This window comes from Zonotrichia albicollis, chromosome 2 (genome assembly GCF_047830755.1).
Source record: "Zonotrichia albicollis isolate bZonAlb1 chromosome 2, bZonAlb1.hap1, whole genome shotgun sequence".
Classification (NCBI taxonomy): domain Eukaryota; kingdom Metazoa; phylum Chordata; class Aves; order Passeriformes; family Passerellidae; genus Zonotrichia; species Zonotrichia albicollis.
In genome coordinates this window covers 97,654,895-97,671,659 of record NC_133820.1, presented here as the reverse complement: position 1 = coordinate 97,671,659, position 16,765 = coordinate 97,654,895, and the positions used below count along the sequence as shown (strand labels likewise).

At 42.1% G+C, this 16,765-nt stretch overlaps 1 protein-coding gene across 1 annotated transcript in view; it reads right to left on the bottom strand.

The window, feature by feature from the left end:
• Positions 1-6,586, bottom strand: part of GABRB3 (gamma-aminobutyric acid type A receptor subunit beta3) — a 114,991-nt gene extending 108,405 nt beyond the window's left edge. The window contains exons 1-3 of the mRNA XM_074535747.1: positions 6,080-6,586; positions 5,815-5,906; positions 5,580-5,647 (exon numbers count right to left, since the gene is read on the bottom strand). Coding sequence (XP_074391848.1) covers positions 5,580-5,647; positions 5,815-5,906; positions 6,080-6,159 — 240 coding nt within the window. The 5' untranslated portion in view covers positions 6,160-6,586. The remainder of the gene's footprint in view (positions 1-5,579; positions 5,648-5,814; positions 5,907-6,079) is intronic.
• Between the last annotated feature and the right edge of the window lie 10,179 nt (positions 6,587-16,765).

The following is a 16,765-nucleotide window of genomic DNA, read 5'->3' as shown; positions in this document are numbered from 1 at the left end:
GGTGTTTGCAATATGATTATGTAACCATTGTATCAGAACAACTCCTTTAATTTCTCCATCTGTATATTCAAAGTGAAGTTTGTGAAAACTTGGTTATGATTTCCTGCAGGAGGTAATATCAAGATTCTGCCTGCTAAATATTAGGAAATATCTGTTTATGGCAGGAAATATAAGCTACACTTCCAGTTGGAAACACAGGTTACATTTCACTGTGTGTACTCAAAAACTAACCAAGTTGCCTTGGCTCTCTCCATAGCCATTCGGGAAACAAGGACACCTCCCAGAAACATTAATCCTTCCATTTTAAAAATAACAACCACACAGACATCTATTCCGGATATCTGTTCCAAAATAGTGACTGTCTCTTTCTTCTGATTCCAGAGGGAGCCTGGAGGATGGGCTTTGGCTGTGCATCTAAGGAACAATTCAGTTACCTAAGCAAAAGTGCCTGGCGTCATTTTGGATGCCTGGATTATGCAGGACCCCTGCATAGAGCTGGCAGGTACTGCAAAGGATCTATGCAGGTTCACTTAAGTTCTAGAGAGGCAGCTGGAGTCCGAACAAAACACCTTGAGGCACCTAAAATATCTAAGAAGCACTATTACATCGCCTTTTTTATTTTAAGCTTTCTTGATTGCATCACCTGTATTGACAAGAACAAGACTCAGTTGTTTAAATTTCAGGAGCTGCTGTTGTGTCTAAAACCTGGGCACAGAGACGTGGCAGAGGATTTGCAGGAGATCTGCACCAACCTGGACTGGAAACAGGAGGACAAGTATGAGACTGTGAAGCCAAAATGACAGTAGACACCTTTGCCCAAGCATCCACATTCTGTTCTAGACCTCCATCAACTCCATAAACTTGTAGAGTTTAGCAATCCAGCTCTCACTTAGACATCTAATGCTACAAATCTCAATTTACATAAATGGGTTCCACCAAATTTTTTATCATATAAAGTAAGACATGACAGATTTCATTAACAGAAGCATGATGTTCTGCACCCTCAGAGCTTCAGGTGAAGTATGAATTAATTCACCTAAAAAAAATTATTTGTGTATCCCTGTCAAGGCAAATAGACACTACTTAGTCCCAATGAGTAGTAAGTTGAGTCAACCTTAGGGCAGAAACTAAAACAGCTTGTCAGAAAGATGTCAAAATTGCTTTAAAAATCAGCAGGCACCCAATGATGCCCATATGCATACTTGCAGTTTTATAAAGCCACATGCATAAAAATAAAAATTACAGTGTTAGCAGAGAAGAGATTACATCTTTTTTAGAGTGACAGCATAGAATAGATGACATCTTTTTCAGAAACAACAACTCATCTGTTTTAAGGTCTGACTTTATGTCAAACTAATTTTCTGACTACAGTATTCTCAAAACAGCAGGACGACTTTATAGCAAATGATGCCTCCTGGGTTTTGCTGGTTTAATTTTAGAAAAATTAGAACCTTTGAAAAACCCTAGATGGACAACTCTGAAGCCCTCTCTATAAACAAAGACAATGCAGACAGCACTTCTGAAAGCAGTAGCCCATTTCCTATTCTCTGCAAAACATTATCTCTAAGAAGAAAGGTTCATTTTTGCACTAATCTCCTTGTTTTCGCCATCCACTTTATAGCATTATTTCCCATGAACTATGAAACAACATTCTAAAATTATAGTAAAATGAAAGTACAGTACTTTACTCTTCCAGCTATAATAATGACTTTAAAGAGGGGGTTATTTGGAGATTCAAAGCATTGATTATTTAACTTCCTAAGATACAGAAGCATTTAGATGCTTGAAAATTGAATGGCTGAAACTAACGCATTTAATTCACAGACCAAACATTCAAGAAGACTCAGACTGTTAAAAAAACTGCAAATTGTGGTCACTTGTCTGAATGGAAATAGGCTGACATACTAGCAAAAGTACAAGAACTATTTCTTTTTCAATTCATGCAATGTGAGCAAAACACCTAAAAACACAGCAAAACCAAAATAAAATCAACCTGAATAATGAAAAATGACTAAATTTATGGCTAAGTTATTGAAACCTGGCAACAGTAATCTTCCATATTCTTTATTTGTAAGATGACTTACAGTATATTCTCAGTATTACATCTGTTTGTATTATTGATCAGTATTTTGTTTGGAGATTTATATTTCTGTACAATTTATAGTGGTTCTAAATGCAGTTATTGGCGGTAGGCACAAAAATAGGTAGGTGCTTAAGTAGCCAGTTACACATATCATTTGTGAAATAGGCAATAATTGTGGGAAAGTATGTACAGGTTAAGCAGGGGAGTAAAGCACACTGACATATAGATATAGACATATGTGCAGGTAATTAACAGACTGCAGCCCTTCCCTGAGCAATGCACTTCTTATATGCAACTTCATTAATTCCCCCTTGCTACCATATATATGTAACTTAAATTATAAATACCTAATCATGTGATTTTTTATAACATACAGGTTTACAATTTCACTAATGCTACTCAATATTTTCAAGATGTTGTGAAATCAAATAGAAACAGCTTATTTACAACTTTTCAGTAAAACAAGTTGATGGTCTGCAATTCTGATACTTGCATCTGTCCTCCTGATCCAGCTTAGCATTTCAGCATCAAAAATAAAGAGAAATGTTAATCATTTCATGTAATACAAGGAAGATGTACATGGCTATCAGTAAGTCTATTCTAAAAATATCTATACAAATAAAATTTTAAAATGCTGGAAAGCTTAATAAACAGTTAGCAAATAAAGATTCATAGAGGAATATATGATATATAAACCTACAGTTTGATTATGAATAGAAAAGAGCATGATACAAGCTGTAATTCCTGTTACAAAGAACTGTCATCATGTCACTGAAAGCAATATTACAGGCTGCCTAGAAAGTAGCATAATAAAACTTGCTGTAATAACATTTTATTTATGTCCATAAAATTGAAGAATGGTAAATCTCTGGTTATTTTATTTTTAATACAGAGATGAATTTTAACAAGCTAATTTATAAAAGGTTACACCAGTGTCTAGATTTAAATCAAAGGAATTAATGTCCACACTACCACAGTTCACACAGAGAAATTCTTGTAACACATTTCAATAGCTGATGAGGCTAAAGGTCAACACTCACAATATCTGTTTGGAATTAAATGAAAGAATATGCCAAAGTTTAAAAGTTTACTTGGCAACCAGAATGAAGTTCAACAGCTATGCCTCAGGTCTTCAAACTAACTAGGCCCTTTTTTTTCCTGCCCAAATTACTACTTAGAATAAATACTTGAGTAATCTTGAAAAGCTCTGTTCCTTCACTCTTATTCGCTGTTCATTGAGATATACATTGATATACATTCGCTGTACATTGATATATACAAGAATGAGAATTCTTGCAGAGCAGTAAAAAGTTACTTAAAACAAGTGAAGTAACCAACTCAGGCAGTATGTGAACACAGCTGTGCCTAGCGAAAGATGACTTCTTTTTCTGGCAGGTGAGACAAGCTTAGCTGAAATTCTGGTTGTAGTAAGGTGTTCATCAATCAGAAGCCCTTCCTGCTCATTTTTCTCGAAGTAAACTACTACAGTTTTTATAGTAAAAGTACTCTAGCAACCTGCTTCAGAAACACATCATTTCTTTCTGTTGCAAGATCTGTATTGATGTTTTTCAGATTTTGCATTGCTCCATGAGAGGGCACAGGAAAAAGCTTCCACTTCTCTGCAGCTGTTCTGGTAACTAATGGGCAAGAGTGGGCAGCCAGAAACTGAAGCACTTGGTGCACTGACACACAGTCTGGGGACAAACTGACCATCTTCCTGAGGAGCTCCTGCATCACTGAGGCTCTGATTACCCAGCCTAGCATAAGAAGCCCGTGTAATTACTTACTTTTCCTTATACCCTTGCTACAGTGGGTTGGACAAGTTATTTAAACCTAATAGGCTTTCCTGCAGCTAAGAAAAAAGAAAGAAAAGGCACAAAAAGCAGCATACATCTCCTAATTTTCTTTCCAATCTCAGTATGCCTTTCTCTGATATTTATTGCCTCTCTGGCACTTCACATACACAGTGTTATATATTAATTTAATGAGTCATGTAATGCTTCCCTAAGACTGGAACATATCCAGAGGTGGGGAAGGTGGCAGTGGGGATAGTGAAGTCAGATTTTTCAATTACACTTCAGAGAGAAGCTTTCATTCAGCTCCCAATTTTTTCACTTGAGAAGAAATCCCACAGGTACAGAAAAGCCTGTCAAATACATGAGGCGTCTCTGCAGTTGCCTGAATCTGCGTGAAGCCTAAGATAAACTCTTGTAAGAACCATCTCATTTTTTTCCCTCCTGAATGAGTAGAAAGGCTGCCATTGGTGACACTTTTAACTGCAAATGGGTAACTGTACCTCTGTCAAAAACACTTTTTAGAAGATGAGACGTAGAGCAAAAGTTTCTCTCTCAGAATTTCAAGTAGAGGGGGTGAAAGTAGTGGCAGGATTAATGAAAATTCAGACAACATGTATCAAGCCAAGATACGCCAGCATGTAACATTGCAACAGTGCATTGAAAGGAGAGGTAGGGCAGTGTTAGCATCATATGTACTACAGGAGAGATCAGCTTCCAAACGTATACATATTATTTTTAATGCCATAAATGTAACGACAGCATTGCAGAGTCTTTCTACACGAGGTTTGCAAAAGGAAGAATACAAGGAAAAAAACCTGAGACACAGAGGGAAGGAGTAACTTGCTGAGGAACATGAAAAATCCACCTCAGATTTAGGATTAGGACGACAAGCAGAAATTGTAGCTTCTAACATTGGATCATCAAGGTATACAGACGAGAGGATCAAAACGCAGAAAAGCATTAAACACCTCCCTGTCCATCGGTGAACACGCCAGCCCACACAGCATCACTTTCCGAGACACTACTAGAATACTATTCCTCCCAAGTCCATTCACAACCGCGCCGGCTCTGGCTGCTCAACAAGCCTTAAAGCACTCGCACATGTCAGAGTTTACCCACAGACAAGCTGGGCTGATCGGATTTTTTGCCCTGAAGAGCGCAAGAAGTAGGGAGATGCCGATAGCCGCGGCCCTCCACCACCGGCCCCGGCAAGCCCGCCGGCCGCCCCGCATCCCGTCCACATCTCGCCCCGCATCCCGCTCCGCATCCCTCTCAGCGTCCAGCCCCGCATCCCGCCCCGCATCCAGCTCCACATCCCGCCCCGCATCGCACCCCGCATCCCGCTCCACATCCCGCGGGCTGCGAGGCCGCGGCAGATGCCGGGGGCCCGGCGGAGCAGCCCGGCGGAGCTCCGGCCGCCCGGGGGTACAGCAGGAGGAGAAAGCGGCTTGGGGCAAACCGGCGGCCCGGCACACTCGCGGTGACGGCCGCCGGCAGTGAGAGTGGAAAAGGGGAAAAGAGGAAAGCGCGTCTCCAGGGAAATAAAGTTTTCAAGCGAAGAGGGCAGCGCTCGGAGCGCCGCGCAGCCCCGGGGCCGCCCGCCGAGACAGCGGCGACTTCGTGAGAAACGAGGGACGGCAAACGGGCGGCCGTGACCCGGGCGACAGCCCCGGCGCCGGCCGGGCTCGCCCGCCACTCACCATGTTGACTTCGGAAACCATGTCGATGCTGGCGATGTCTATGTTCATCCCCACGCAGACGGGCGGACCTGCAGGCAGAGCAGAGCTTCAGCCGGCGGCCGGAGGGGCCGCGGCAGCGCGGGCGGGCGGGCGGGCGGCGTGGCCGGAGCCGCCGTGCGGGAGCGGCGGCAGCACCGGGGACAGCCGCGGGGGAGGGGGAGATGGCCGGGCGGCCAGCCCGGGCAGGGCGACTCACCTCCGAAATCCGGCCGGAGGCGGATGTCGTAGCCCTTCAACAATTTATCCACAGTTTCTTTCACGAAGGACATGTTGCCGGGATCGTTCACACTGTGGGGAGAAAGAGACGGGGGTGTCGGGCGGGAGCGGCAGAAGCCGGGGTGCGGGGGCCAGGGGCGACGGCGGGAGCGGGGCGGGAGGGGGAGGGCGGGGGGAGCGCATCAGCCTGTTCCCCTGGAGAAACGCATCCCGCGCCGCCGCCGCCGGGGCACGCTGGCTCCTACCTCTGGGCGCAGCAGACCACGGCCACCAGGACGGGAGCAGAGAAGATCCCGAAGATCCTGCCTCTCCCAAAGCCCCACATCCCTCCGCTCCACGCTCCCTTCGCGCAGCAGCAGCAGCAGCCGCCGCCGCGATCCGGCTGCCCCGGCTGCTGCTGAGGAAGAGGCGGAGGCGACAGTCCCCGTTCTCCCCCCACTCGCCCTCCCTCCCCCCAAAAAAAATCCCCCACCCCCTGCCCCAGCAGCACCACCCGGCCCGCGGGAGCCGCCCGCGCACCCGGCTGCGCTCGCCCCGCGGCCGGACGCCGCCGAGCCCCGGAGGAAGCTGCCCTCCGCCGGAGCCCGGCCCGCCGCCTCCCCTCCGCCCGCCGCCGCCTTCCCGCCAGCCGGGAGGGGAGGGGAGGGACGGAGGGAGGGAGGGCGCCGCCGTCCCTCCGGGCGGAGAGCCCGAGGTGGGGCGGCAGGGGAGCGGGGCTGGCGGGGCCGGGACCGGCAGCGAGGGGCGGCGGCTCCCCGGGCACCGCCTCGGGGCACGCCCGATCCCGGCACGGCACCGGCCCGGAGACGGCCGTGGTCACCGGTAGTCCCCGCGGGGTCTCCCCGCAGCCGGCTCCTTGTCCCCGGGGTCGGAGCGGGACCTTGGGGCTGGGGCAGCCCGCAGGCTCCCCCCTGGAGCCGGTGAGCAGGGGCTGCCCGACGCCGTGCCTCTGTTTTGGGGACTGTGCTCCCTGCTCTGTGGCGCATCCTGGGAGCGGTGCCCGGGGTGAGCCGCCGGAGCGGGAGAGGGAGCCTGGCCTGGGAGCCCTGCCATGACTTGCAAGGGCCTGAAGCTGCCTCTGCCCGGCCAGGGATGGGGTGTGCATGTACAGGTGCCGGGCCTGAGGCTCCCTCAGCCGTGCCTGCGAGGATGCCACTGCACTGGCCGAGATGGACGCGCTCTGCCAGGCAGAAGCTCTGCTGGGTTCCAAACGTGTGTAGCCAGGCTTGTTATACGGGACAGGAATGAGGGGAAGTGGCGCTGGTACCAGAGACGTAGGTTGAGAGTTGTCTCCTGCGAGCTTCTGGATGCTCTCAACTTTGTATAAAACACTGATTGAGGGAAGGCAGCACAGTTGTTATTATTTTTAATCTTCTTCCATGCTAATTAGTACTTTCAGCAGGACTTATTGGCATGGAAACAGAAAAATGTTGTCTTAGGGATATTGGCTTTGGTTGCAGAGGCAGCTCCTCACCACCACACCAGCTCTTCACCATGCCCCATGAAAGTACCGACATGCCCTTGGCCAGCTTCTGCTTCTGGTTACATTGCAATCAATGGCCACTGGTCCATGACAAAGCACAACATTTCAGTAGCCAAGAGAGAAAAGCTTTGTCTTTCTTTTGCACTTTATCTCTTAACACCTCTTTTTCCTTCCACACATTCTCTTCCCTTATTATAGAAACTGCTGTGAAAGGATGGACATTGAGTAATGCCGCTCTGTTAGCTACAGGTGAGAAAACATGGATGGCTTTTCCTCTCTCCTCAGCAAATTACTGAAAAGAAAGACAAGTGCAATCCATTGTCCTGACCTTGTTGCTGTTACAGTTAATAATAGAGATCCAAATAAAAGAAGGAGCAGGCTCAGTTTTTAAAACAATATCAAGCTCTATAGGCAATGCAGGAAAATGTAAGAGAAACTGTGTTGCCAGATCTTGTGATTTCATGTTAATATTTGGATTTTTAATAGTGCCATAATTACTATGATTATAAAGTAAGTGAAAATCTCAGCATTTATTTAAAAACCTTATTAGGCTTATGATGAAAGCTTGAGAATTGTGGCATGAAGCATACATGACTCAAGGTCTCAAAAATGAAAAGTCAAATAATAAGTAACTATGTAGGTAATTTTAAGGCCCTGGGTCCTGATGGTTTTTTTAATGCTTTAGATGGGCAGTATTGAAGACCAGTTCTTTCAAAGACTTCAGAGGGAGTGAATGTAGGAAAAGGTACTAATTCAATTCTGTCCTCCTAAATTCTGAAAGAAAGTATTAACACCAAAGAAAATATTTCCTATGAAGAGTTTAACGTGGTTTAAAAGCACATTTAAAGACCAATAACTTTTCTTAAATAGATTGTCAGTTTTATAACAGAAATAAAAAAAGTTAGAGAGCACTATTTCTGATTAATGTGCTATCCTGATACTTTGGAAACACATCTGAGGTAGGAATGAATCAACAGTGCTGTAGAGTCCGTCATATTTTATCACACTTCATTTAAGTATTTGTCTTCTTGATCTTACAGAGCAACCATTTACTTGGGAACAGCATGAAGATAATCTAGGCTGGAGCTGATGGAACATGGAAGTATTTAGTGGGTTATGGAGCTTTTGTTCCTTGGGACTCTGGGTTCAATTAAGCTTAGCAGTAACTGAAAGATGTTAAAAACTATAAACAATCAATGAATTTCATGAAAGGTAAAAATCATCTTGACTTCTCTGTGACATGGCACTTGCAGTTAAAGTAGCACTGTGGGTTTTGACTGCAGGAAAGGCTCACAAATGTTTCTGTGGCAATGGATTGGAGGTGAGACCCAGCAAAGACCTGCACCAGGCACAATATTAAAGAAAATAGTGGAAGCCCAGACTTTTGGGAAGCTATTTTATGTGGCCAATAAGGAAAAAATGGGCACAGAAATAGATTCCTTGGCCTGCCCCAGAATTCAACATCCTGACTTTGCTTCTGGAATGAGGTTCCCAAACATCTCCATTCAATATGCAAGCAGGTTATTTCAAGGCATGTCTTGAAGGAGTCTGGGCACTTTTATTCACTAAAGCAAAACTAAGCATCCAGTCACAACCTGTAGATTGTCCATCCAAGAAAATCCCAAGGATGTATCTCCTGACATAAGCCCAGACTCCAGGATCTCAGGGTAAACTTTTGTTTTTTGAAATGTTCCACTTTTCAGCAAATAGTTGAGTAGGAGAGAGGGAAGGAGTTAACATTACTCTGTGGCCTAGTGGTTTGGCTGTTGCCTGAGAAGTACTGTTATTTCATAAATAATCCAGCAATTCATTAATTAATTACTGGGTAAAATAAATCAATGTTCAGTGGTATAAGGAACAGAACCCAGTTCTCTCCTGACTTTAGGTGCCTTCATCATTGTTCATTCTCTCTCCTTGCTCTGTTTTCAATGTATAGTCTTACTGTCCAGTAAAACTATCCCTGTAAGATATGAGACTTTGAACATTGTAGTTCAGGGACTAAAATTCGTCATATTTTCTACAACTTTGGTGAACGTTCCAGTCTCTGAGCCACTGGACAGTTATAGATCTATGCTCCTGATCAAATTTTATTCAATGAGGTAAGCACAGCGTGTGTTCTTTACTTCCTCAGCATTGCCAATATTGTACAGACCACTTCAACAATGGATAAGTCTAAACTGCAAAGGTGAGCATTATGTGTCAAGGAGCAAAAGGACTGTTCTTGCTCCAGTGCAAGCAAGTGTGGAAGAATACAACTGCCAAGCCTATACATGAAAGGAGTCCTTGGGGGAAGTTGTATTATAATGGATTCATCAGCTAGGTCTGGGTTAGCAGGTACAGGGGCTGGTCTCTAGAGCAAAACTCATTGCTGAGGATCTGACATCCATGCCATACACATTTGTTGTTTTGAGTTAGATTTTTTTTTTTTTTTTAATCCCATTAGGAAAAGTGAGGAAGTCTGGACCACTAGACTAAATGCTCATTAGCAGTTAGAGCAATGTGCTGCTGGGGTGCATTTTTCTACTTACAAAAGGAGTTTGAAAGGAGTCATGTTCATGTACTCTGAGACTGCTCTGAGATGTGAAACAAAGCACAGTAAGTGGCAATGATCAAGTGATTCACTTTGCAAGCACAGTCCTGGTCTGCAGTAAAATGCTATGTAGATGCATCCATCATCCCATTTCAAAAGGAACTGGAACAGAGCACACTCAGCCCTTGTCAAAGGACAGAAATGGTTGAAGGCAGTGGAATTGGAATGAGAAGCGACTCAAAATTTTGGAACAAATTCCAGTTTCCTTCATCATTGTCAGTACTAATGGAGATACAGCAGAGGAGGCAATGACAGAAAGGGTAAAGAAGAGGAGAGAGGTCTGCTCACAACTGATGCATTTGCAGTACTACCACTATCAGTCACCAGATGCAGGAGAAAGCCTGGCTTGGGAATCAGGGAAGAAGTATTTGATCACACCATGCAATACATCACTGAACTGGAAAGTGGTGCTAGGGGTTTACCTGACAAAATGGACTTAACTCCACTTAGAGACTGAGGTCAGAATCACTTATCAAATATTTTCTTCTTCATTTTCCTTTCTGGCTTGTCTGTCATTTAACTGATTTTGACAAAGATCCAGTCTTATCCTGAAGCAAACTGCAATCACAAAGGGTTCAGAGATACAAAAGAGAGAGAGAGAGAGACTGGAACTAAAAGTAAGTGGGAAGAATTGCTTTTATGGCTGAAATGTTGTCTTCTGAGGAACAAAGGACATTAATCTTACTAGGCTGAGACCCATGCTGCTGCTTACCTACACTGCCTTGCAGCAATTTTAATAGCCTGCTGGTTTAACCTGCTGAGAAGGTGTAATTAATAAAACTGGCTGGGAAAAAGTACACAAGAAAAATTTCAAATCTTTTTTTTTTTTTTTTCCCTAAACCTGACTTCTTTTTCACTTTATGAAACCAAAAGTTGAGGATCATTTTTGTCAAAATACTATACAACAGAAAATTAGTATTTCCTTCATAAAGCTCAATTTTCCTATTTTCTGCCCTGCAATATCTCAGCAGAAGCAGAGCTTTAGAGTGACAGGCAGATGCTGGGAAGCATTAGGGCTTAAGGAATATTTTGCACTTTGGCAGTTTTTACACTGTGTTTTGCCCATTCAGATAAAGAGCAGTGGTTGTTGGACATACTCTGTGAGGAGAACAAGATTATATTTATTTACTTATGTATTATTATATTATTATATTACACTTATTATTTATTTATGTATCAAAATTGTGTGTAATATTTGCTGTTGGGTAATACTCAACAGTTTATTTAACTGACAGTGAGTTTATACTCATTGTCCCCATTTCTGTCAGATAGATTGAAAGCCCCCTTGCATGAATGCATTTGCTTTGGTTGTATAATTTGCTGGTTTACATTTAATTATACAGAAATATTAATGGTGTTATGTCAACAGTTCTGATGTAGTGGAGATCTGAATGTTTCAGTGGGCCACATAAAGAATAAGTTATTAATTCATAGGAGTAATGGGAAAAATTTGCCTTTAATAAGAGGCTTGACCCAAATTGTCTTGAACAGCTGTTTAAATTTCAGATGGGTATTTTTTCTTCATATTCAAGAACACAGAACAAAAATTTGAATTATCTGAATGAATTTAAAAGAGTATTCCTGCAATATTCCATTCCTTATGCGGCAAAACCGCTGGATTATGCACATAGTGAGTCAGACACGTCAAAATAAAAATCCATTGACACTTTGGCAGAGGAAGAAATAATCATGGCTCTTTATAGCTCACATTTTTTTCATCATCAAGATTAATGATTATGCACTGAAATAACACAAATACATTAGAGAAGCCTATCGTGCATTAGAAATACTATTCTTTTAAATCTCTGTCTGGATGGAAACAGAGTCTTTTGAGAAAAACGGATAAGTAATTGAGTTATGACATTTTAAATTTTTTTTACTGTTACTGCAGTTGAGGAAGTGCTATTTTATACAGGACTTCTGTGTTAAATTCCAACTCAAGTGGATTCATCTAAATCCCTTTGTCAGGAGCACATTATTCTTAACAAAACAGTATGCAGTATGTATACCTTTTTTCTATAAAGCTATATCAGAAGGATGTAGTCCATATATTTATTTTTTCATATTTATCAATGCCTTTATGAACCTTTTTTGTGTTAATTATTGGTTATGCAATTTTTTACTAACAGCAGCCAGAATTCCAAGTTAAGATTCTCCCGCCGCCTTTTGCAGGAGATTATACAGAGTGAAGAAGACAAGCATGAGTTGTTTGAATTGCTTATATTTAATATTGTGTATATTTAAAGGAAGATCAAGCCAGGATCCTAACTGATGCATCTGTATTAGGACTGGCTAAAACACCAAGATGTTGGTTCCTGGCATTTTCATCCAAATGTCCCTTTGAATTTTAACAGAGGAAAAGAGGAAAGACAAGGAAAAAAAAGGTCCAAGGGGAGGGAAGTGCAAACACTTCCACATAAAACAGGATAAGCAATGAGAAGGAAGTGCAGTGAATTTTTTCATTTTCTAGACACCACTGAGGAAGTGAAAATCCAGGGTAACAAAGAAAAAGCTATGGGTAAAGTGAAAATCTGATGTATATCTTGCTCTTATCCTTTCAGAAGGACACAAATCCTTTTTTCCTTCCTCTGAGGAGTGCCCTTAACAGGAACCATTCCATGAAGGATGATGGGAAAGGAAAGGCTTCCGAATGAGGAGGTGTGCTTATGCAGAGGCTGCATCCCCAGCCTCCCACTGCCAGGGCACAGTTTCTCTGCTGGTTTCTCTGCGTGCATCCTCCTCTCCCCAGGCTGTGCCAGCCAGCCCTTCGCTCTCACTCCCCAAACACGGGCAACAGGAGCAGACACAGATCAGGATGGGGGGCCACATTCCATCTGGGAAATAATATGTAAATTAAGCTGGTTGTGTAATGGTATTTCTTTGTCATATGCAGTGTACACAGAGGGGGAAGTCGCTATATTTTAGGGGAAATCATTATTAGGTATATATAGAATTGTGTGTGATGGGTTAAAATATTTTTCATTTTGCCTGAAAGATTACTTTGCGGCTCTGGGAAAAAAAGGTTAATAACAATTTTGTAACATTTTGAAGGATTTACATTCTATTACAGATAATAATCACATGCTTAAAGTAATTTTAGTAACTCACCTTGTGTCATAAATTGCATATAATTTTTTGTTTTCTTCAACTGCATTCCTAAAAAGAGAGAAAAAGAGCATATTAGTTGCATGCCTTGTGTCCATTGACAAAAAAACCCCTTGTTTATGGCTTTAAATGGTTTCAGAGCATCATTTTAGAATCTAGAAATGGGAAAAAAATAACCTATAAATTGACTTGTTCAACCCCTCACATGACAAGATTGTAATAATCCTTTGGAAATTGCCTAAGTGGGTTTTTAATTATAGATCCATGACTCTGTTGCCAAGAAATGAAAAAAGAAAAAAATAGTAACTGCTTTTGTGAAAAACACAATGAAAAGATATGTTTTTGATAGAGCTATGTGAATAATTTTCACCAATGCTTTCCAAATTATCCAGATGAACATTATCCAATTCAGTTATTTCATTATGTTTTTTAATAAATGAAACTAAACAAATACATTGAAATCTTATGCACTGTAATGCATTTAATGTGAGTAAATAATTCAATGCTGATATTTTGAATACTTTTAGGTATGATTAAACATTGAGGTTCGTATAAAAAAAGGCATATTGAAAATTCAAAGCTAGAGTCTACATTTTTGAGCTTTTTTCAATTGAAAGCCACATGACTTTGCAAAATGCGTTTTGCATTCTTTAACTATAAAAAAGAGGGGTTTTTCCCCTGGACTTTTTTGTTGAGCTGTTCCTGAGCATGTGGGGGAAAAAAGTACTCTTCTGAAATAGTGCTAGTGATTTGAGGGAGAGCAAGAAATGTTGTCTGAAATGTGTTGGCTTTGCTGGAATCAGCAATAAAATATAAGTTTTAGCTAAGTAGTTTCTGAGAAGGCGTGATGAATCTAAGAGGCACTCCATAATAAGTATTGATTTGTATCTTACAATCTGATTTATGTCTCTGTGCATTACTTTACCTGTCTACTTAGAGAAGTTAAGGAGAAGCAACTGAAAGCATGGGGTAAACGATCCTGAGTTTGGATGCATTAAGCTCCCCTTGCATAGGAAAGTTAGATGCTGGGTTTAATCTCTTTTCCAAGGAGTGGTTATGCCTTTTCCATTAAATATGCACTGGCTAAAGGATATTAACAGCTGACTTTTGTGCACGCTCTGCTCTCTTGTGCATTGGCTAAGGAGATGTGGGGCCTCTCTCACGTCCTGAAATAGCCAGCTGTGTAAAACTAAGTGGGTGCTGCTGAGCTGGCCTCAAATTGGCTGCCAACAAGTGGTCCATTTAAGGTGTCCTGAGGTACCTGAGACACTGCAGAGCTGCCAGTTACCCCACAGGACCTACACAACACCCACACTCTACTGGAGAGTTAACTGGAGTTCCAGGGGGACACCCTGGAGAATTCCAATGGGTCAGAATGCTTGTGTGTGGGAAGAACTGGGCTGAAACTCTCAGGTCAGATTCCACCCAAGAGAAGGATCCCCAGCTTTCTGTACAAAGGCTACATTAACTGAGTAGATCTCTCTTGACATAATGGGAACACCCAGGTCTTGTGTAGACACCTACGCCTAATCTTCAGATTAATCCTACTCCAAATTTCAAAATATCTTATGTTATTTTGATTGTTCTAGCATCAAGATTCACAAACCCACATTGCTCTGGATTTGAAGATCATAGTATTGGATGCCTGCAACCACACTTGGGCATGCTCTGTTGGGCTTTGATGGATATTCTCAAGAACAGTTTCATTTATTCTCCACACTTCTTGGCTCTCTGTTCCTCCATGACCCCCACTGGGTAATTTCTTGAGCTCAGCAAAGGGGAGAGAAGGAGAGGAATAGCAGAGAAGCAGCATCTGAAACCTGAACACTGACCAAATATATTTCCTGATTATAGTCAGGGATCTCATAGTGTAGAGTTATATGGTCAATGCTGAGACAAAGAGACGGCTGGGCTCTTTTCTGAATTGCACATTGCACCTTGCTGCAAGGTACTGGAACATCCACTGCATTTGCAGAGGCTGGGTCCAGAGACTCAGGGAGCAAATTTAGCCTCCATCATCCTTTAGGACTATGCTCCCAAACACAGCCAGTGACACCTGGGAGACAGACACAGCTCAACTTGTAACTATGACAACTGGCATGAGACTTAACAGCAAACTGGCTATGGGTGGAAGAGGGCACCACTTCTAAAGGAAAACCTACAGCATAGATGGAATAAGTATCTGGTTTCCATGTCATTGCCTAAATAGATCCATACCCATGAGATAAAAAGAAATTGGAATACAATAGAGTTTTCTTTAATTAGTAGATTTGTGAAAATTTTCGGAACTGGGCAAAACATCATGTGTGGCCACTCTGTGTTTATAACTTTTGACATCCATCATCAAAAATGCCAGTGGCAGAATGGAATTAGCTTCCTTATTGGTAGAGCGATGACAATGGCAAAAGGAGATCAGGAAAATAAACCATCAGGTAAATGTAACAGGAAAGAATAAAATTTGATATTTTAAGTGTTGAAGTTTCACAATCAGCTTTTATTCAGACTGATAATGCATTCCATTTTTTTCTTCTCTTGCAAAAAAATGCAGACACATCTTAATGTTGAAATTCTCTTATTCAGCAGAGTAGTAAAATCATGTGGTCCCTGCATTGAAAAATGCCTTCTTGTGAATGAGGACTAAATGGAGTTCAGGAGACTCCTAGTGTGGCTGTGTCTGCCTGGCACCAACAGAAGACATACTTCTGAAAGTATTACAAAATTAATTCCCCCATCACAAAAGCAGCACATTAAAAGTACTTATATTAAAAGCACTTTGTTGTATATGAATATCATTATATAATTGATTATTCCCATTAAAATGCTTTGCCTCCTTATCACAACTTTAATAAAAGAACAAAACTGCTTTGAATATTATGCATGCACTTGCCTAGAGCCACTATTAAGCAGAGAGGCTCTGTGTGCAGCCAGGCAGTTGTTGATGGTAAATCAAATGGAGGGCATATGGTTTCAGTATGGCTGCTGGTGGAGTTTTTGTTGCTAGAAAGAGATAATGTTTTGCATTTAGGATTATTAAAGTAACAGAAATAGTAGTTTATCTTTCCCCCTTTTTTTCCTTTCCAGCTCTCTTGAAAGTCCACTAATATAATACAGAAAAACATGCTAGGAAAAACCCATGCTGGAATGTTAGGACTTCCCTGAACTTCCGACTTAGAATGTTGTGTGTTTTTTTAAAGACCACACAATTTCTGGATGATACCATGAGTCAGAATGCCTCTGGTTGGGATTCCTCCTTGCTGATGTAAGCATCAGAGATTAAATGTGTAAGTCTGAGCCAGTTACCATGGACTACTTTAATAATCAGTGAGGACAGCAAATGCAAGTCCAAAGACTGAAAGAAACTCCAGAGGCTGAAATAGACTAAAATAGTGTAAATGAATCACCCTCCAGAAATACCTAATAACTATGAACATATAGCCCATAGCTAGCAAGACATCTAACTTTTGGGTAGGTAGTATTGCCTAAGATATATCCCATTTATGTGATTTAATGGGAATGAAGGAAAGATATGTTTCAGTACATTGAGCATATTGCCCTACAAAAGTTTATTAGACCAAGATGTCTTTAGGTTGGAGTTCCATGAAGAATATCTCTGCTAATGTCAAGTGGGCAGCAAAGAAGCAGAAAAGCTGCTAAGTTAATACTTTATTTCTGGACTTTTTGGAGTCTTTTATCCAAATGGAAGTAGAATTTTAAACAAGGATCATCCTTTCTCTATTAAGGGTGCAATACAAA